Raw genomic sequence first — 22,218 nt, 5'->3', positions numbered from 1 at the left:
ATAAGCATGCTTGGCTTGCTCCTCTCTCACTGGGCAATGCCCCTAGACTTCTCACTGACAATAGTTGCTATAATTCACTGGAAAACTAACGACCACACCGGCACAAAGGAAGCTCGATCTTCAGAGGTGTGAACCGAGACAGATATTAAATATCTCCGTTCGCTTCCTTTGCATGGCAACCTGTAATTCGTGTTTCTGAGATTTCAGCAGTGGCTCTTCCATGGATGGCAGCGTATGCCCCATGACCTGTGTGAGTCCGTGAGTCCGACTAACAAGAACCGGGTTTGCAGCATGCCAACGCCACCCAACCACGCCGACCGTGAAGCACTCGCGTGCCACTGCAGCCTGGTCACATCCCCGCAGAGCCCGGAAAACTGCAGGGAACAACCTGAACAAGAAAAAAAGGTGTAGCCTCGTCAAACGACTGATGTGTCAGAAGCAACAGCCCTGTCCTGGGGGATACCCCAGCGCCAGACACAGCGTCAGGAAGGATGAGAGCAACTTGCACGCAATTCCTGACACTCTCCTCTCCCGCTGCTTTATCTGGGAGAGGTGGGAGGGGAGGAGATAGTGAAAAGAAATCCTTGTGCATCTGTAGGTTTTCCCCCATCTAGTCTGTGTCTTGGTGGTGTCTTGCTGCCAGGGTCAGCAAAACCAGCACATAGCATAGTTCAGGTCTTCAGGTAAAACAGGTCTTAGACCTCTTGGCCAAAAAGCAGACTATTAACTGGTATGCTGTGTTTTGAAAAGGAAGAAGGGAAATAAAATGAATAAATCCAGCCTCTGAAGCGCTATCAATACCATTAGCCACAGCGGAGAAACTGCCGTTAATTCCCTATTATAGGGAATATAGGAAGGAAGCAGTCTGTGCCTTGAACTAGAACAAACTAGAAAAAAAAAAGAAAAAAAACCCTAGAAAAACTAAACTAATTAACTAGGAAAAAAAAAAGTGTGCTATGAACAATTAGCTGAAGCTTAAACCTTTATGGTCATTAAAACCGAGCAGGAGCATATATATGGTTTTATTTTCTGTAATGTTTATTTTTTACAATAAGCATTTAGCATTTTTAAAAGGAATGAATACCGCCCACTAACACACTGGAAAGGTTCAACCAGAACATACCTTCCTATCTTTTAAAAATTGATAACCTGTGAGAATACCAGGCTTATTTTGGAATAAGAAAATATTCAAATGCACCAAAGGTCCCTATAGCTTAATTAGCTTTACTGCTTTCCATGCAAACAGAGTAAGTGAACATTTAGAGAGCGAACAATTAGTGCCTCTGGGTTAGGAGGGGAAGATGAAAAGCAAGAAAGTAACCAGAACACTCACCTTTAATGAAGTACGGCTTCTCCCAAAAGGTCACCCCATGTACCTTGCATATTCTTGCCCTTTCCACTTACCTTCTTCTCAGTTTCTCCTCCGTCCCTCTCTCTCTCCAGACTCAATTCCAGATGTTTCAAGGCTCCTCTGCTCTACCCATGTCAGTAGAAAAGAAATGCCACGCAGTCACCTGAATCAGTTTGGGACCCTCCCACCCCATAAGGCACAAACCCAACTTTGTGCTATCACTGAAGAGCCAGTGGAGGTGGGGTATGAAGGAACAGTAACTAGGAGTCTGGCCAGTGATTTTGTATTCAATTATATTAAAATAGCTGTAGTTATTTTACTGCAAGTTGTAGAAAAACAAATTTTATCCTACCTGGCTTAGGACCACAGGACACAAGCTCAACTCACATCTTCGTCTTTGAGCGAGAGATGCTGTTTTCCATATACTCTCTCTGGACAAGACACCAGGCTCTCCATTAATTTTGGCACAGTTTCCCTACAGATAGATATCGCAATACTTACATGCCTGGTTAGCAGACATTATTTAAGAGCTTAAAAACTCCAATTTGGAACCATGTAACAACTGTACTCAAAACACAACATTAGGTAGATGAAATGCAGCAAGCAAAGGCCCTAGAATGATTTTACGATTGAGGACCAAGTAGGTAATTTTCATTCCAATCATGATAGTTGGATCTATAAACCTAATTATTTAATTGGCATGGATGTTACCTAACCAACTGCTGCCACTGGAAAAGGTTCCTTCCTGGGCCTGAATTCCCACAAATACTCTTAAGAATAATTCTACACGCCCTGCTTTCTGGATGGCACTCTCAAATTATGTTTGCTCTCTCTGTGCACATGAAGCCTGTGTTACCCGCACCATCTAGTGGCAAGACTGCAAATGTGATGGTGGGAATTAACAGCTCACCCGTGAGACAGAACCAAAAAGAAATCATTGCTGAAGTCTGGAATGGACTCATCACTCTGTTGGGGCCTTACAGCTGCTTCAAGACAGCAAATTTTAAAACTACAAGCAAGCTGAACGCTCTGGGGCTTGTATTCATGGAAGCAGTGAACTAGACCATTTATTTCAAAGTAAAGCAGTGCCAACATACTAAACGTGAGTTCTGAAGAGAGGCAGGGGTGCCAGTGCGATGTCTTGTGTGCTTCAGTGCTTTTACACAGCAAGAGTGCTCAAACGTTTTGTTTTCTGCTGCTAGTGCGGGGAACATCATACAAAACATAAGACTCTGCATTGTTACGCGTACACTCTGATACAGAACCCCCCCAAGAAAGAAGGTGGTATTAAAATGAACTAAGTATAAGAGTTAGCTGAATCTCATTTCTGAAGGGGAAAAAAAAAAAAAAAGATGCAAGAAATCTTCACTTTGTTCCCTTTCTACGATAAATTAATGGCATCTTTGAATCCCTTCCCACTGCCAGACTCTAAGCCTACTTTGGGCTTTTTCGGGTGGGAAGAGGAAGGAAGGAGAGGGGTCTACTGGACACAGAGAGAACCTGTGGACCCTACACTGCACAACTGACCTCAGTGACCAACTTGGGGAGGTCAGAAGATGGCCAGGTAGGAAGACATGGGGTTGAGATCTGAGTAGGTTTGGACACAGGTTTTCCACAAACTCTGGAGGCATTACTAACCAGGTCTTCACTTCGCAATCCAAACCCAAGTAGCTTTCCGGTCTGCAGTTCTAGAAAGTTACAGAAAGTACAGGAAAGTCTTTCCAGGATTATGAAGTTTCTTACATGCTTCCATTTTACCCTTAACACGCTTCACTCACTCTGGCTGTATGTGCAACTCTTCAGGAAAAGCTTTAGGAATTAAGTTAAAATATGAATTAGACTTCAAGAAGGTTTGAAACAGATATTGGATTTATTGGTCAGCTATGAGTAGGAAAATACATTGGTAAAGAAAAAGAAGACCCTGTATATAAATATAATACTACCTAGTTAAAATTTGACCAAGAAGAAAGTTCCACTGAAGAGAACAGTAAAAGCCCTTGTTTACCATCAGACCATATTCAGTTTCCCATTTATCTTATTGAAGAGCTGCCTATAGACAAATGCAACATTCTTTGAGCTTAGTGCAGATAATGTGCTGGTTTTTGTTACATGAATGGTAAACAAGAGTTAGTCCAGTGCATTACACATTATACAGAAGTACTGTGAATAAAGACTAAGATATTCTATTTTAGACACTACTTAAACATACCAAGACACTTAAGTATTACAAATTTATGCAACCAAAAGAAAAGAATAGCAGTTAACATACTAAAAAATACTGTGTCTGGCTGGATGAAAAAGGCTTGCTACTTAAGCGGTTAACTGAATTTTTAAGTTTTACAGTGTAATTAGGTTTTTTTTTTTCCCCCCAATGGTGGTGTAATTACTTTGTCTTTCATACAGGTTTTGTGTGGTTGAAAAAGCAAACCATAAGCTATTTTCTAAGTCTGCTCCAAAAAAAAAAGCTTGAGAGATTTGCTGAAGTCACATCAAAGATGCATAGATACAATATTTTAAAGTCAGTTTTGTCAAATGCTAGCCAAATTTACCTTTTTTTTTTTCTTTTTAGAGCTGTTAAAAGGACAAAATAATTACAACACACACCAACTTATATGCTCTTTTCCCCCCTACTTGTGTTATGTTAAAAGCAGTAACTTGTGGTATTAGTCTTGTACTCTAATCAATTCTTTCAGTTAAAGGTGTATTTCAATTTACACTTTGACACCCAGAATTCTTGGTAAATGTAAATGAAACTAGACAAGATATGGCTGACTGTACTGGAAGTGGAAAAAAGCCTGGTCTAACCTAAATAAATCCTTTCAACCCCAAGGATGTTCTGTGACTTTTGCTATATGTGCTTTTACAACAAGAACACTGAAGGTACGTTATGGCAACACCCAAAACCACCTTGAATAAAAGTATTGCAAATAACCATTTTTATGTTAAAAACTGTGAAGCAAACATTCTGATTTTGTGAAGACACGGTTTATTGCCTTATTCTATGTTATAGCTGGAAATTGAGCCTTTTGAGTTAGATTTGTTTGACACACGAATATATTTTCTTCGAAAGATTGTTTGACAAAGTTTCTCTCAGTTCTGTTTTGGTACCATCTGGCCTTTCCCTATATTCAAAGTATTTCTCCTTCCTTCAGCCCCCGAGTCACAGCTGCAGTCCAGTTAAAACCCAGTGAAGTCAAAGGAGTGTCTTCAAGGTCTTCAGTGGGTTTTCGATTGGGACCTGATGGATTAGTATAAAAGCTGGAGGAAACAGTTATTTCAATGGACCCTTAGACTGTAAGGTGACTAAGCAGTAACAGTTGTGTCTCCAAAAGCACAAGGGGCCGTATTTTAACATGCTGTCATAAATTCAAATGTTTTTTAAGACTAAGCAATACAGGAGAACACATATTGGATAAAGCTCAAACCTTTAGAATCTAACAAGTGCACTCAAGCTCCAGCATCTATTAAAGTAAATTATCCCCCCTCAAAGAAATACAAAATGAGTAAGTGCTTCCCTTCCCCTTCTGTAAAGCTTTCTGGACTCATTACACAATCCAGATAATCAGAAAAGAAAAATAGTTTGCTCAGTTTGACAAGCTAAATTGGCTCATCATCACTAGAAATTGTCATGATGTACATTACCAAGACATCATTAAGGAAACATGAGTAAAACACCTTTTATTCACACTTTACAAAAAAACCCAAAAAAACAAACAGAAAAAAAATAACACTACGCATTAAATCTACTACAGCAATACTACCAGCATTTCAATGTACTGATTATAAACTGGACATGTTTGGTGTTTTCACAACTAAAACCAAAACAAAATAACCCCAAGAGATCAGGTCCCAGACAAGGATTCAAGATCCAAATTTCTCCTATTGAAATTTTAAAAGGTACATTTTACATATCCGAACTGTTTGTAGTTTTTACTTTCAGCTTAAAACAGAACGGTTTGAGCACACTTATGTGCTGACTACTTTTCAATAAAATTTTGAATCATTATTACCAATCCACTCTCTTATATATAAAAATTCACAATATTTAGAAAGTTTTCTCTTAATGCTCAGTGTCCTTTTGCTTCCCTGCCCGCAGCTGAAACAAAAGCTGTTTAAGACCAAGCTCTCTATCTCCTTTTTTAAAATTTTTTTTTTAAACATTGATTATTCAAGTTGTATTAGTTTAAGGAGATGATAAATTGATAAATTCTCCCTTTTAGGATACAAATAGACAAGTTAAATTTGTAAGCTGTTATATACTTGGCTTCATGACACAAATGGCACTGAGGGTACACTATAACTTTAGTCTTGCTTGACACTTTAAAATAAGACTTGGTCACTTAAAAAAAAAAAAAAATGATCTGAAGAATTGTCTTTGGGACCTGTATTGAAAATGCGTTTATCTTACACTGCTTCAACAATAGGTAATGTAGGGTTGGGGTTTTTTCTTCAAGGAATTATACTTTCTGAAACTGAGGAACACACTTAAACGAAAGAGAATTCACATGAGAGTAATTCTTAGTGGGAAAAACGGCACTGTGCAATGACACTGAAAGAAGCAGTGCATGGGTATTAGAAGCTAGAAACTGTGTACCCATAACCTGAACATGTTCAAAAAGTGTGATATTCAATGCTTCACAAAGGAAAAAAGATGCCACAGCTTATACAAAAGTATCTTCATAAAATTTTCACAAGTGTTAACATTATTTAAAAAAATAAAAGAGGATGCACAGGATCTCTCTGCATGCACAGGCAGTGCTAGTTGAGAACAAATTTAAGCAGGCACAGTGGAGATAGGACAAGTATTTAAAACAGAAATGAAGAAGCTGTACACAAGTATCCCTAAATTTCACTTCAAAAGTTAGAGATGAGAAAAGTATCTGAGTGTATACACATCAGCAAAAACTTTCAATCCATACAGGTCTACTTATATTCACTGCTTAGCTTATCTGTTCTGTGAGAACTCTATGCTTTTCTCTCTTTTTTTTTTTAAATCAGAAATAGACAGAATGTATTTAGTTATCTCTGTAAGATATTAAGATTTTACAGGTTTGGATTTTAAAAGCAACGTTCTCAATTGAACATAAAAAGTAGTACAAAAGGGCTAACGAAACCCTAACAGTGCAAATCATTAGCAGAGAAAACCTGTGACAACCTCTTTTACAAGCTGGCCTTTATAACACATGAAAACAGATAAAAATTTAGCCTTAGTTTACAATACAATCATTTTCCAAATCTGATTTTTCTTTTTTTAAAGTACAAAATCTCATAAATCAGGTTTTCTGTTGTTCATATACAATCAATAAAGGCTAAATTCAAATTCTATATTTTACAAACAATTCTGAAAAAGGAGGGAGTGAAGTATGGAAGAATGTTCTGTGGATGTTCCTACTGGCCTCAAAAAGTAGTGCTACAGATAACTGTGCAAAGAGAATATACTGTATAACAATTCCCTATTTCAAGGCATGAAAATGTCACGTTGGATAAAAGAAACAGGAAGGTTAATTGTAACGTATTAAAGAAAGGTGCAAATGCACCAATCACTGTCTAACAGTATACAAAGTATATTGGGCTCAGAATTGTGTCTGTTGATAGCACCTGGCTTTTACTATGTCTTTAGCAAATAATTAGATTTAAGATTAAGATTATTAAGAAAAAAAATCCCTGTTGGCCATACCTCACTCCTCTATATTCAGATTTTACAATTGTACAAGTTAAGATTGAGGTTGCCCTCTAAAATGTACTTGACTACCTCCTGCCAGGGAGATGGATTCCATTTACAGGAGGCAGGAAAGGCAGCAAAAGCTCCAGTTGTGCAAAAAGTGAGAAGTGGTCAGAAGGGATGAGTGGATGTGGACAACCACTTATATTGTTCTCTATTAACCAATGATGATCCAAAGGTCCAAGAATGCCAAGTATGTTTAGCTGAGGTTTAGAGTAGAAGATGTAGTCAATAATACCCTAAAACAAGACAAGAAATACAATCGATTATTAGTACATATTCTTGACTCAAGGTATTGTTCCAAACAAAAGGGGAGCTCAGTATTACAAGTAACTGAAATGCTATTCCTTCTCCACAGCACATCACCGACTTAGGAGGCTTCTGCTTCCTATAACCCATGGGTTGCTCAATATAGATTAGGAAAACAAAAGAAGTATCTGCTCTGCTTCTGTGGGTTGTACTTTCCAACCTCCTACAAAGCTTCAAATCACATTCCTATGGGGAGGAAGAGAGCCATCTTTGCTTCCCCTGGGCAACGGAGCACTAAGAGTTTTCCAGTAGCAACATGCATTCTTCCTTGCAGCTGACAGCTTAAGTGCCCCTGTTGTACTATTTCATTTAGCTTGGAGTATTGAAATACAGAATCTTCCTATTTACAGGGAAGGTTAACAGCACCCAAACTCCTGTAAATCTATTACAAGTTACTAACAAGAAAAAGGAAAATTCAGTTTCTAGGAGACCGAAGTGTTGGGCGCTCTAGTTCGCTAACTTCTTTGTTAAACAATTTCATACAGCAAATCACATCAGTTAAACTTCAAAATGGAAAACTTTTCCAAAATATCAGCCTAGCCCTTACCTTGAAATCAAATGTGTAATTTGTGTAAGGCATTAGACCGTTCTCATAGGCACTCTTCAACTTGAAACCATGTGTAATTCTTCCATTTGTTGTTCCATTTTTCCCATTACAGCTGAAGTTAGTAAGACTTTCATTGTATCTCAGTTCCTTAAAATCTTTGTGGTTTGTTTCCACTCCACCAGTGCTCAAGTACTCAACAACACCTATTAGGAGAGACACATACACACAAGAAGGTATTAACAAGCATTCAGCAAATAAGCATGTGTAGATTACTTTAAGTCATACCTTACGCATTATAAAAGCAAAACCTTAATACAATACAGTCAGCAGTAGTTCTTATAAAATATGTCAAGAGCAGATGTCACCTAAACCAAAGAGACACATGCTTTGAGTAGAAAAAACTAGAAGGTTAATTAGGAACAGACTGACTTGGGAGGGGGGGGGGGGGGGGGGGAGGTGTCAAGATGAAAAAAAAAAAGTGCAAGTAATATTCTGTAGGTGCTAGGTAGGCAGCTTCCTCCTCTCCTCATCTCTATGCTCAAGTCTTGGCTTTCATTGTTCTTCAGCTAAAATGTTGCAAAAAAAACAACTTTGTAACACTACTTCAGATAAAGTTAACTTTAAAGAGACTGCAAAGCCAAACCGCCAAGTTATTTTTGAAAGATATTTTCTTCCTTTCCATGCCTGTATTGTAAGATACTAATGGAAATGCTTCTGAAAGACCAGATATAGCTATAACACTGCATAGGCAATAAGGTCACTCACAGAAGAAGCAGTTCTATCTTTTCTCTCTTCCTTCTATTTTCTTAGTACCTTTAGAGCTTATGTTACCAAACAAAATATTCGGTAAGTTGAAAACTGCTTTAAAAAAGTGAGACCTTAAATTGTTACATACTTGAAACAGTCAAAAAAAAAAAAAAAAAAAAGAACTCTTACCAGAGTCTGGTAGAGAATTGAGATCTGCACACAGTACAAGTGGAATGGTTCCAAGTTCTCCCGAAACACCAGGTTTGAGACTACGAGAAGCTTTATCAATAATGTTCTTTACCTCGGACAGGAACATCATAGTCTGAACCAGCTTCACATCAGAATAATCTGGGTCCCAATGCATATGTGCATTAGCTACAAGAACTAGCTGCTTTTCCATCCCAAGATGTGGCTTTCCAGCTAAAATTTAAAATCAATTATTTACCTTACATGGTCAGCAACAAAAAACAGTGTGATTGAATTTTAAACAAGATGGTTGAGGGGAGGAAAAAATAGAATAAAATACCAGTATAACTTGAAGAGGGTTAATATACTATTTAGTTTAAAAGGGTCATACAACTCCTCTTACATCTACTAAGTGTTTTAGTTGATATAAAGCATTAGGAATAATTGTGTTTCACATTCAAGACCATTAACAGACAGACCTTATCCTATTCCAGGTAACGCTTACATATTTAAGAATACTGTGAATTACCATAAATAACAGATAATCCTAACGACAGGCAAATAGTGTAGCTCTAAAAAATTAGAACAGTTTTCCTCAGGTTGTGATGGTAAACACGCATTGCTCCTATCTTCTTGGGCAATGAGCTCTGAATTTTAAGTTATCCACTTTGTAAGTTACCCCTCTTGCTAGAAGTGCTTCTTAAAAGGCTTGTTTGTTAGAATCTGAATTAATAAAAATATCATTTGAATAAACATAACACAGGTTGAGTAGGTACCCACTGTGATACTTATAAAGCCAATTTACATTTCCTAAATTAAGAATGACAGGGCAGAACAAGCAGGTTGTGTAAGCATGACAGTGAAGAAAATAACAAGCTAAAATGATGCAGATACACAACCCAGAAACACGCGACTAACACCAACTAACTCTTTGATACCTGTCCATAACTCCAAGAAAAAAAAAACCAAACCCACACACCACTCAAACTCAAGTTTTTGTATTTTTTAAGCAAAAAGGTATAAGCAGGGAAAAAACCCCAAACCATCATTTAAGCAACATGACTTTTCCCCAAATCTTCTTTGGAAATGAATTTGTCTGAGCATACAATGTGTAAAGTTATACTCATCTGTAGAACCTAGTTTCTCTGGTTTACTATAACAAAAGTCAATTTTTTCCACTTACAAAATACAATCTATTACAAAATTAAACTAAATAGGACTTACATGACATTTCTATCAATTCCTTTCGCAGTTCTAATAATACAGCAACTCCAATGTTATCTTTTGTCATAACTCTGTTCAGCATAGCTTCCGAACCTTCCGAGTTTGCCATAGCTAGTTGATTGAACTCAACAGTATGTTTTTGAACCAAAGTAAATCTGAAAGAGAAACATTATATATGTTTTTTTCAGCAGCCAGATACAAAAGTAAATGTTATAGCTAACTCTCCTTTTAATTAAAGCTCAAACACATTCATGATGTGAAAATCTCAGCCAATCACATAATTTCATAAAATCCTAAGCTGAACTCAAAGGATAATTTTCCTAGCAATTTTTAGATATTTTATACTAACTTAGTTTCAGTTAAAAAGAGAAGGGGGAAGAGGAGAGGGAGAAACACACGCTATAGAAAAGGAGTGTTTGTTTCTAATTCTGTACCAGTTTCTAGTTCCAAGATGCAGGTTTAATAGAGAGAAACTAAAGTTTTCCCAAGGCAAATGGTATCAAACCTGGCATCTACCTTTACTTGTGGACACAAAGGAATGGAAGCAGGAAGAGGAAGGGAAATTATTACCCTCATATCCAAACAGTTGTACAATATGACACAATCAGTAAGTGCTGCAGCTCTTAAATAATGGCTTTTTTCCAGAAGCGAACAGTGCTATTAAGTGCCTTGTCTTTTGCTTTACCAGAAGGCTAATGTATCAAAAAGTCAATGCCACCTGAGGTCTTATTTCAGCAATTTTGGGGATTATCAATTCCTTTACTCAAAAAAGCAAGAAAATAAGACATTTCCTTCATTTTTCATTATTAACAACTAATGGTTGGGCACACACACTCAACAATTGAAGTATAATTTAGTGAACTCCTAACCTGCATTGCTCTAACAGAATGAAATTTCAACTTAAACAAGACTTCAGGGTAAAATTTTCTATTGCTAGTTACGCACAGAATGATTTATCTTGTACGGACCACTCTTTCTAATGATAGGAATGCTCTCTAAGAAACACTGAACGGCTACAAAGAGGGCGACTAATACCAAACTGTTCGAGCTCGAGACTGACCTGAGAAATTATGTGAAAGAGAGCAAGACACAACAGAAGGCTTTGCAAAACACATCACTTACTTTTCTGTTTTGAAAAATATTGCACAACCATCAACATGTTTTCTTTCCTGTTCTGACATTGTCCTAGCTCTAGATTTTGGACTGAAGAATCCATTGTAGCCACGTTCTTTCAATTCTACCAGGAAAAAACTGTAGTACTGTTCCGTTTCAACCTCCTATAAAGTTATAAAACAGCACAGCATGAATGTATTATTATCAAAATACAGAAGACTGATATTATTTAGACTCTTCAGAAGTGTAAATCACTTTCAAATTAGATTTAAGGGAAAAAAATTCTAAGAATTAAGTACATCAGAGAATGCAAATTTGAGAGCAATATCCCTATTTTAAGAAAATATAAATGAATTTCTATAATCCCCAGAGTTATGATTATCTCAAGCCTTTTATTTCAAAATGTGTCAATTATGGCCCCACATACACACGCAGGCACAAAGACACCCCCACGTACATTTCTTTGATCAGCAGCTGCTGGTTCACATTCCAACTGCGTGGGCTGAAAAGCATTCTTTTGATGTCAAGCAACAAATAATGTTCTAAACACCACTTCTTTTTTTTCTTTTGTTTTCAGACAGTTTTGAAAACAGACCGTTTACTGTAAATACATTTAATATAGAGAAACCAGCACACGGGACTAGAAAAGGAAAAGAAATAATAGTATATCTTTTACCTGAAGACTTATGATGTCAGCATTGCAGCTCAGGATTTCCTGCATAATGGCTTTTTTTCTGTATTCCCAGTTCAATGCCCAAGAAGGACAATAGCCATAGAGCTGCCGGGTAGCATATTTATCACAGAGTACGTTGTAACACATGACAGAAAACAAGGCTGCAGAACAATAATTTTACTTACACACCGATATATTTAACAATAAAACAAATACGTATATACAATTATGTTCTTCGCTTCTGTCTTGGGCAAATTTATCAATTCATGCTTCACTTGCTTCAACCAAAACACAGCACATCTATCTATAGTAAAAAAAAATTGTCAGTCCGTCTAAGAAGATAAATTAAGTTTGGACTTATGGCAGCTGTCTTCTAGCATTTACTAGAAAACAAAACCCAAACCCCCTCTTTCTATGGTTAATGCAGTAAATAGCAGACAAATGTACTTTATGCTAAGTGGTGCTCTACTGTGACAAGCCTAAAACAAGGTTAGTGTATTTGAACACTTACATTTGCTAGCTATACAAAGATTTGCAATCTTCAAATAGATTATTTAAAATCTACCTTAATTATTACCATCACAAACTGTAACAGATCCATAGGCAGGGTAAGGATCCCTTTGCACAATGAAAAAGTATAGGCAAAATAAAACCCCAAATGTTTCCACCTCAAAAAGCTTACAATTCCAGTGTAAAGACAAGAAACATCTGCTCTCTGTATTCATTTGGAACAGGAGTGATAGTGAGACAGTTTGGGGCAACATGGCAGGTAATCCAGCAGCATGGATTTCTGGTTTTGTTTTGTAGGGGTTTTTTGTTTGTTTTTAAAAAGCACTAAGGAATTTGCAGTACAATAATGAGATACTTGGAAGCTTATTGGGGGCTCCTCTCAAATGTGGAGTACAACTCAGGAAAAAAACCCCCAAGAGAGCTGTTTGAAGATCAGCAAATTGAGGCAACAATCTCGGGCTGATTGGGGGTCAAAGCCCAGCATTCGGAAAATAAATAGGGGACAGCAAAAGACAAGCTGCATTAACATAATGATCTTTGAAGCAACTGCCTTAATAAAATAGGGGAAAGTAATGTCCATCAGTCCTGAAAGAGAGGACACCACAATAATTGAGAAATACACTAAGATTTTTGGTGCACAGGTAAACAGAAAAGGCTATATTTTAGACAATTCATGCAGAAAAAAATTAGTAATGACTTGAATCCCAACAGCAAGAAAAGTGCTCAAAGATGATACATTGGTTACTTAAAAGAAAAAAATTCTACATTTTTGAGAAATCGTGCTCATGTTCTTCCATTTTATTATTCTTCAGCAAATGTTGTATTAAGCCTGTAATAATTCAACTATTTAACCAATTTTGGACAACAGTTTCAATTCCTGTGAGGAAGATGTTAATTAAAAAGAAATTACTTTATAGTAAAAGATGGGCAAATCTGGAACATGTGTTCCAATTGAGATAGAACTACTTCAGCTGGCTGGCCAGCACTGCACAGATGATCGGTTAATTTAAGCACCAAAAAATTTTAAACAGATAGTAAAGATCCACAGCTTTCATAACTGGGGGGGGGGGTGGGGTGGGGTGGTGTTGGGAAAAGGAGAAGTGTTACAGTACCTGTTGGTCTAGTACGGTCTGGTTCTTGCAACATGATCCAAGATCTTGGAGGTGGTTGTTCTGTTGAAACTATGGGAACATTTTAGAAATACAACAAGTGATAATCCCATTTATTTTACACAGCAGAAAGAAATGTTTTAAGAATGATCACTTACTTCTTTTTGCAGTACCTGCCAAATTATCAAGCAAATAGTTCAGTAGCCTTCGCGTCCCATCTGGTTCCTGATAAAGGTTCAGAATATCCTGTGTAAGTGGATTTCCTGCAAACACATTTACAGAAATACTGAATAAAATAAAACCATTATGGACTTATGTATCAGTGTTGAAAGCTGGCACCTCTGAGAAAAGATACTGCATCTACTACGAACTACTCAGAGGTTTCAAGTCTCAGGTCTTCAGTCCCACCAAACACTAGATGTGCGAATAGCTCCAGTGAAGCCAACCACATTCCCCCCTGCGTCCGCCTTCCGACTGACCACCCCAGGGGCGGCTGTCAGATGGGACAGCAGTGAAGAACTGGCGTGGTACAACATGCAGGCAGAGCTGATGAGGCCAAACACAGGAGCCACCTCTGCTCGCTTCGCTCGACGTGAGCGAAACATCCACCATCAGTTTATTTGCCAGTCATGTCTCAGTAGAGAGTCTACCATCTGCCAAACGCATAAGCGGATTGTAAAAGTTTTCACGGACAATGCACACTGCAATTATCCAGGTTTAAGGGGGAGAAAACCAGACTTCTGAGACTTAATAGTGTTTAGAGGTATTGCATCACTCGGTGCTCCTGATTTTGTGATACAAGTTCCCCCGAGGTCAGCAATTTTACAGCTAGAATCCATACAGTTCAGAAAAAAAAAAGTTGGAAAAAGGTTTAAATTGCTGCTTGCATAAACAGTACAGTACCCTACAGCAGTACAAAGCATGTTCCCTTTTTGGTCGGAGTTGAACACCTACAGTTAACTGCAGACTATTTCTTAGTTAAAGCAGCACTGTATTCAACCCCTATGCAAGCAACAGAAAGCTTCCACTCACTCTGCAGAAAGAGAAGCAAACCTCTTTATATGTGGAGTGCTTTGCCAAACTTGTTCTTTTCCTTTTTTAAAATAATCCCTAAATAACAATATTATAAATGTGGAGTAAGTAACTACATCTGGGATTGCTATTCAGTAACACTTTATGAACTAGCAGTCTACAGCCATTACATCTCAGAAGCGATATCATTAAACAAAGCACGGATACCAAGAAAAAGTAGTAATACCTTTCAGACCCAAAGTCTGTAACTGGAACAGTTTTCCCAGCTCAAAAGGTAAAACTCGTAACAGGTTGTTATTTAAATGTAGTTCCCTGTAGACAGAGCAAGAATCATATAGGGCCGAAAACAGACCAACATTTGTCTTCAGCAGTATAGTACAAGAAGTTTAACTAAAAGAGAAACCATATACCAGCAAACCACAATACTGAAAAACTCCAAGACTTAAACAGCAATAGTTAGGGAAATCCTGCCGTACTCAAATACACACACATAGACAAAATACGTATTATGCTGAAGTACAGAGGAAAGTAGCTGTTTGGTGAGTTCATCTTAACAAGTCAGAGATTTTGTAAACATTAACAATAATTAAATACTTTAATAACTACAAAGTGATGAAGCAGTAACAGCTCTGACAAACCAGACCATGAAACAGTTTGGCTATGATTAAAGGCCAAATAAAGGGAAATTATATCCCAGAAAACAAATAAGCAAAAAATCTATGATCATGGCAGTACAATTAGAGCTATGACATTACCGTGTAATAGTAATTTACAATAGTAATTTTCTGCTGGTTTGAGTTTTTTTCCCATAATTTCAGTGTTAAGGCAAAATACATGCTTTTTAACTTACAAAAGCAATATGCAGACAGGAACAGAACTCATGTCCCGAATTCTGATATCCCAACAAACTGGGCAGTGAATAGGGACTTTTTAAAAGCTTTTCACTTTCTTAAATGCATTCCCATCTAAGCAGTGAAGACTTTCCTCTCCATATTCAATATAAAGTGGCTACTTCAAAGTATTTACAACTTGGTGCCTAGAGACTTGAAAAGTATTTTGGGGCAACAAAAAAGGGAAAAAGAAAAAAAGGGAAAAAAAGGAAGGAAACCTAACTCTGGATGCCAAGAGTTACCTTAGCTCTTCTAGATTTCTACAAGACAGCAGTTGAAGCAAAGGGACACAACTCTTCTTTTAGCCTTGCATTTCAAGAGTAAACTCTGCCTGGTCCTTCCCTAACAAAGACTTCTGAGAAATTCTCTCCATTTCACTGCGTATTTAGAAACCTTGGTAAAAACGAAGTGGCTTGTTTTAGAGACACTCGGGGGTGTGGAGTAGTGGAAGTAGATACGGGAGGGGACTTTCTTTTTATTTCACTAGAAATATCTAGAAATTTATCTAGAAATGTCAAGTCATTACTCAACTGATTCCCAGACAGTAACACACCTAGCCAACTGTTTTGTTTTTTCAATATAAAATCCCATAAACAAAAGCACATATTTTAGAGAGAAACTCGGAAGCCCACTGTGTCATTCTAGGGTTTCTAAGTATGAACGAACTAAATAAGTTCTACATGGCAGGTAGAAAAGAGGATGGGGGGAGGTTAAAAAAAAAACAAAACAAACCAAACCAACAACATCTCCACTGGTTCTCAGCACTTCCATAGACATTTGAGATGTAAATGGCTATTATTTTTAGGGATGATATTCCATATGACATTACAAAGCTTCTAGTTTATTCTCTAGGAAGCTACTTTCCCTCTAAGAGTTTTTCAAAGCACTGCTGAAGTCTAAAAAAAGTTATGTATGAATTACAAAAGATGTACTACATTCTTCTAGAGGAAAAGCACCGAGCTGGAAGAATGGCACAGTAGTAGGTATCATTACACTTTCTCTCTTGAATTTTTCTCTAATGATCCTTGCCTCCGCAGAACCCGCCCCCTCTACACAGCAAAGAGGATCATAGCAATCCCACTAGTTCTTTCAAGCATATCAAGAGAATCTGTTTTACAGCTGAGCTTTCCAAGATAACATCTTACAGTGTTTATTTTTTCTCCTCTTTCCGCAAAGATCAGAAATCTTACTGCTCTCTCTGACACCTCTTTCTTCACGAACCTGCAGCAAAAAGGGAGATGCAAGGAGCCTTAGGAGAGCTTTGCCATACAGACCAAACCCAGAGCTCTAGATGCGGGAGCTGGAAGACCTGGTATCAATTCTCAAGTGTGAGAGCACAAATGATTCCTGTGGCTCAGGATATCAGCAATGCCCAGTGTCGAACTGCCGTTAGTTTGAACGACTTCCCAGAAGCTATGGGAAGTGTCTGCTGCAAGAGCCAGCCTGAAACATGAAATTCCAGCACAGCCGAGACCTGCAGAGTGCCATCGTGTAGGATGCACTTCTAGGTTTTTCTTCACTTTCACCCCAGTGAAAAGAAATCACGGATCAGCTGCAGTTACTGAGGACAGAGAGCGCAGTGGATTAATGCACTAGCTTTTCACGTCTAGAGATCTGGATTCAAGTGTTATGTTTAGGTCACAAATAGAAAACTAGTGTGATCCTAGACCTCAGCTACACATTTCACATTCACAAGATTTAGCCTTGTCTACTCGGAAGAGACTTAGGGCTTGGAAGAGCTGAAGCTTCATAGAATCAGCCAGAATAAATTGGGAAAAGTGTTGGCAAGAAGGCATAATATCTTTTGACACTACTGATAACTACAGTGCTAAGCTAACTCCATGTCACGAGTATTATGTATACAGCAATGTTTTTAAAAGGAAAAGGACTGATGAAAATAAAAGGATGCTAATGAAGTACAAAGACGAATTTGAGAATACTCCAGTCAATTTAGGATTGCTAGATCATAATACCTGAGGAGGGGATAAAGGAGGGAAGAACCCTGTTAATAATAACAACTGCTTTTAATTGAAATAGTAATGCAAAGCTTTCTTTAGAACAGACTGCTTCACAGCTGAAAACAACTATACAACAACTACGAAACAGAGCTGCCAATTATGCTCTAAAAAGCAATGCCGCTTTGCTCAGCCTCCAAGGTTGAGACTTTAACTGCTTTGGAATTTGAGCTTTTAGTACCAATTTAATCAGCTAGTTTAATCCTCCCCAACAGCGTGGACTTTTCTAATGCAGAAGAAAACGCAATGACTGATATTTCTATGCGCAAACTTGCTTTGCTTCCAGTTTCATTAAAGCTGTGCTGGCAGTCCATTTCTCTATTGTCTCCTTCTTTACTTCTAATAACATTCTCATTACTTTTAGACTCAGCGTTGAGATTCTCGATTTGAGAAAGCTGTCCATAAATGTCTTCAAAATTAAAAGCAATGAAGGCAATTACTGGTGAATGTCTAATAAACCTATGATAAGGCTCTTCCTTTGGGTCAAGGGCAAAAGAACACTGCCTGTAAATAGTTACTCTTACATAAATCATTTATATATTTACATAACAGTGTTTTTACAACATGACATGCTGCAGCCTTAATCATAATCTGAATAGGCATCACTATTCACGTTTCACTTCCAAAAGGAGATATCATGCCATGCAAACTTTGCACAGCTTGGCACTGCAAAATTGAGGGGTGGGGAGGTGGGGGAGGAAGGTGTGTTTAGAACATTTTTCTTCTCCTCCCCAGTTTGCACAGGAATGAAATTACAAAGAAGCGAGGAAGGGGGAATTTATGTATGCTTTTCACTTACTAGAATGTAAAAATTATGCTGAAATGTAAACTGTTGCTACAAAGATAAGAAGAGAACAATTTTAACTCCTGTTAAAATTTACATACCTGAGTGACACCATGTTTCCGAGCTCTGCTGGTAAACTGCGAATTTTATTAGAGGACAGGTCCAGATATACCAGATTGTGAAGCTTGGCAATGTCTGAAGGAATACGGGATAAGGAATTGTCACTGAGATGCAAAGCTGTCAAATGGGTCAGCGTCCACAATGACGAACTTAAGCTTCTCACTTTCCCTGCGGAAGGAAGGTACAAAAGAAAATAGAATATATAAAATATATACGTTTAGCAATAATTACACCTTTTGCAAGTATGTATGGGGCGGGGGGGGGGGGGGAAGATGAGGGGGAGTTTTGTTTGGGGTTTTGTTGTGGTTTTTGTTATTATTACTTTATTTTATTCAATGAAAATTCCATTAATCGCTGCTTCTATAGATCAATAAAACTAAGCAATGCATAACAGAATGTAAGGTGTTGCCAGGGATACTTAGATTGTTTTTCTCTAATCCATATGTAAGGCTTAAATACCTGTCTTTCTCAAGTTCCATACAAAACAAGACATATTTACTAACTGACCATGAATTCAATAATTAACATAGGTGTAAGAAACAGATTTTTTTCAATTACAGTTTGTATTTGGGATGGAAGAAGCTTCTTCAGTTTGCCTCTTATTTCTGAGCAACATCTTTCAAACCAAAAATCTATATTCTGTGGCATTAATCCAGCCAAGAACAGATAGAAGCACTATATTTAGGGTGACTAAAATGCTTAGTTGAGAACATGGATTTCCATCTGGCATTGCACTAAAAGCTACATAAAGTATTGCCAGATATTTAAAAAAACGGTATGATTTTTTGTATAAACTGAAGGGTGGAAACATAGATTTGTGTGACAGAATCAAGATTTTTATATTGCCGCATGCGAAGAATGCGAGATATCATCAGAATTTCTTCTCTCCAAGTTTTTTTTTCCCCCCAGGATCAGATCCTTTTTCATTTACAGAAGTCATCTCACTGCACCAAAAGCATTAGAAGAAGAGTACCAGCACCAGCTTGTCCAAGGCAAAAAGGTACTTGTGACAGCCTTTAAAAACCCCACCATGACTCACCAATATTAAGAACGGTCTGATTAATATTATACCAATTATACCAATACACACATTGCAATTCCTTTCCTTAAATGATTTTCTTCAAAATAAAAGAAGTCATATTTAGTGCCTGGGGAAAGCTACACTGATACATGTCTACCTGGAACTCAGTCCCTGATAACAAAATGTTTAATACAGGTATCATTTCCAGTGAACTGTAAGAAAGTGAGTGGCATAAAAAAGCCTGCAGTGAAAAAGCTCAGTGATTTAAATGAGAGCAGTTAAAACATCTGTGGCTTTCTGTATTAGATGACCAATTATTTCACAAGAAAAAGACACTGTGAATAGTAATAAAAGAAAAACATTGTCACATTTTGTTTTGCAAGGGAAATGCATACAGTTCTGAAAGGATTCATGCTACTGTAATGCTCATTAAGAAATCTTTTGAAAGGTTTTAAACACAAATCAATAGTTCTTTGCATTTTTAAAACTGAACTAACACCTCTTCCTCCGCCCCCCAATGCAAACAGGTGACTGTGATCAAAGAAACCCTTGTAGCTGAAAGGATTTCTGATCAACATCACTGATCCATCCTCTTCACTACCTGCGCCTCTCTTGGCTGGAATCAGTCTATAGTGAGATTACCAGGCATGAAAGGGAAGAGCCATCACTTAATGCGTTTCCTTACACAGAGGCAGCAGATGTCCAAGTGGAGAGCCAAGCCTAATGCTGATATATAATGCCAATTCCTGAAGCAGCATTTAACTAGGTTTCTGCATCTGTAACCTTCAAGTAAAGAATGCTATTCACATGTTAAGGCATGTGGCACTTGAAGCAAGACACAGATTCAATGATCTGGATGGAAAGACTCCACAATTCAAATAACTCAATTTGTATTCCTCCTTCCATAAATTTCTCTACTGGACAGTCATTTAGAAATGCCACGTGACAATTTTTGCAGTCTCCTGAAGGACCTCCATATTTAAGCAAAATTTCAGCCTAAATTTACAACATCACAAAAATACTTTTTAAATTCTTAAAATACTTGATTGAATTTCCTTGCAAACACACTTTGTGTAGCAAAAGCAGAATTTATTCTACAAATCAAGAGAGACTGGTGTCCCACACGAGCTGGAGTTCACGTTTATGAATTCTGAGCATTATCTTATTTTCAAGAAAAAATCCAAAAGTGAAACAGTATCTCAAAGCTAGCACAGTTCTTGGAGGATTTTTTTTTTTTTTTTTTAAATCTCAAGAACAGAGCAAAGATTTACAACTGCTTTTAGACTGAAAACTTCTGCTTCAATAGAAACTACACTATCATGGACTAATACAACATTGTTGTTACATTACTTAAAGCAAAAGCATATGTCTATACATCATCCCCAACTTCACCCTCTTCTCTTTGACAAATCAGATCTCAAATCCATGCTCTCACCAACCCCATCTTCTTCAAACACAAACAACTCACATGCCTATCCTCATCTTCCCAACTTTCCTACACATTACGAATCGGCACCTGCCTCAGCTTACCTCTCCTACAGCTCTCTACGTTACCCCAACCCAACCTCTCCCCTTGACACCCCAAAGGCTGGCAGCTGCTACGTTGGTGTGCTGGCTTACTTCAAGGCAGGTAACTCCACTCCAGACTTCTTGTCCAAGCCCATACTACATAGGCTACTCTTAACTTGCAACAAGTTCATAACTCAGGACCATTCCTCAGTTTCTTACCACTTATTTCCAACTCTGCCCAGTGTGATTTCTTTCCGTTGGCTGCTTCCTCTGAGGACATAATTGTGTACATCCTCCGTGGATCAGGTGGATCGTACTTTTCCTTGGGCATTCCTGTTGAGACAAAAAGACAAATAATTAATTAAGATATTATATACTGAGAATTCTTTAAAAGGTAATTTCCGTTTCAGTTAAATTTCAGATTGGACGTTCGCTCCAAATACTTCTCAAAACTTCTGATAAAGATAACCTGTGTCCATTTACAAACTTCACTGAGTGGTGAAGACTGCCATAAAATAGAACACAGATTCCTGGTGCTCCTAGAATAGCAGACAACAGCCTAACCTCCCACTCAGTAATTCAACAAAATCTGTAAACCAACATAAACATTGTGTCCTGCCACCTTTCATGGGTATGTCACACTGTGTTCTTCAAAATCAATCCATCCTACTGCAGGCTCTTGATTCTTCAGCAATGAAACTTCAAAAAGTGATGATCACCACCACTGGATTCTCCCTCATACAAACTATAAAGAAAACATTTGCTAATAACCTTGACTATCTATCCGTTCCAGGTTTACTGCAATTTGCAACTTTTCACACAATTCATCATCCAAGAAAAGAATTAAGGTTTCAAAAAGATCCTCAACTTTTGTAGGTCTGCAAAATGATAGCTTTTAATCCAACCCTCATCCTACTCTTTTCAATCTGAAAATATTGTACCAGAGGTAGACATTTCTACCACTTTCTTCAGCCAGGTGTTTAATCCTGAAATTTAACTCCATTACTCTCACTCTTTCACATCATTCCCGATAACTTTACAAGAAACATTTTTAAGTTTCTTATCTCTTTTTACCATACCCAATCATGGACTGTGAGAGAGAAGTGGCAAGAATTCTTCTCCAAAAAACCTCCTTCCTCTCAAAAAACCCCTCCTTCCAGCTTTCCTGTACCTCAACATACTTCTACTGTTTCACTGCAAAGAGGAGGGGCGGAATAAAAAGCAATCCTGGCTCCATACTAAAGCCCTGTGCCATAACTCCGCCTGTACCATAAGCTAGCTCCTCTGTCCCAGGAGAAATACATCGGGGGTTTAGTCAGTTTAAGAGGGAAACCAGCTTACACAGATTTTAAATAA

General features: G+C 37.7%; 1 protein-coding gene across 2 annotated transcripts; it reads right to left on the bottom strand.

Moving 5' to 3' along the window:
- Positions 1-3,277: 3,277 nt before the first annotated feature.
- Positions 3,278-21,193, bottom strand: CNOT6 (CCR4-NOT transcription complex subunit 6). 2 transcript variants are annotated; one of them, XM_009482492.2, is made up of 11 exons: positions 21,082-21,193; positions 18,314-18,500; positions 14,750-14,835; positions 13,650-13,754; positions 13,495-13,563; positions 11,876-12,033; positions 11,209-11,363; positions 10,087-10,241; positions 8,866-9,096; positions 7,930-8,132; positions 3,278-7,312 (listed from the first exon to the last, which is right to left on the bottom strand). In XM_009482492.2, exons 1-11 carry the CDS (start codon positions 21,191-21,193, stop codon positions 7,100-7,102), a joined length of 1,674 nt encoding a protein of 557 aa, XP_009480767.1. In that variant the 3' UTR covers positions 3,278-7,099. The 2 variants fall into 2 exon arrangements, with proteins under 2 accessions (XP_009480767.1, XP_009480842.1); XM_009482567.2 differs by having other exon boundaries at positions 13,665-13,754.
- Between the last annotated feature and the right edge of the window lie 1,025 nt (positions 21,194-22,218).

This window comes from Pelecanus crispus, chromosome 8 (genome assembly GCF_030463565.1).
Source record: "Pelecanus crispus isolate bPelCri1 chromosome 8, bPelCri1.pri, whole genome shotgun sequence".
Taxonomy (NCBI): Eukaryota; Metazoa; Chordata; class Aves; order Pelecaniformes; family Pelecanidae; genus Pelecanus; species Pelecanus crispus.
The sequence above is the reverse complement of the archived record's forward strand: the minus strand, read 5'-3'. Positions and strand labels throughout refer to the sequence as shown.

Bases quoted from the DNA above. Each gene is read 5' to 3' on its own strand.
- CNOT6 (XM_009482492.2), bottom strand. From the start codon at position 21,193: ATGCCCAAGGAAAAGTACGATCCACCTGATCCACGGAGGATGTACACA. The intron at 13,564-13,649 runs GTAAGTGATCAT...ATGTTCCCATAG, and splicing joins GGCAGGTACTGCAAAAAGAA to TTTCAACAGAACAACCACCT. The intron at 10,242-11,208 runs GTAAGTGATGTG...TTTCTCTTTCAG, and splicing joins ATATTTTTCAAAACAGAAAA to ATTTACTTTGGTTCAAAAAC.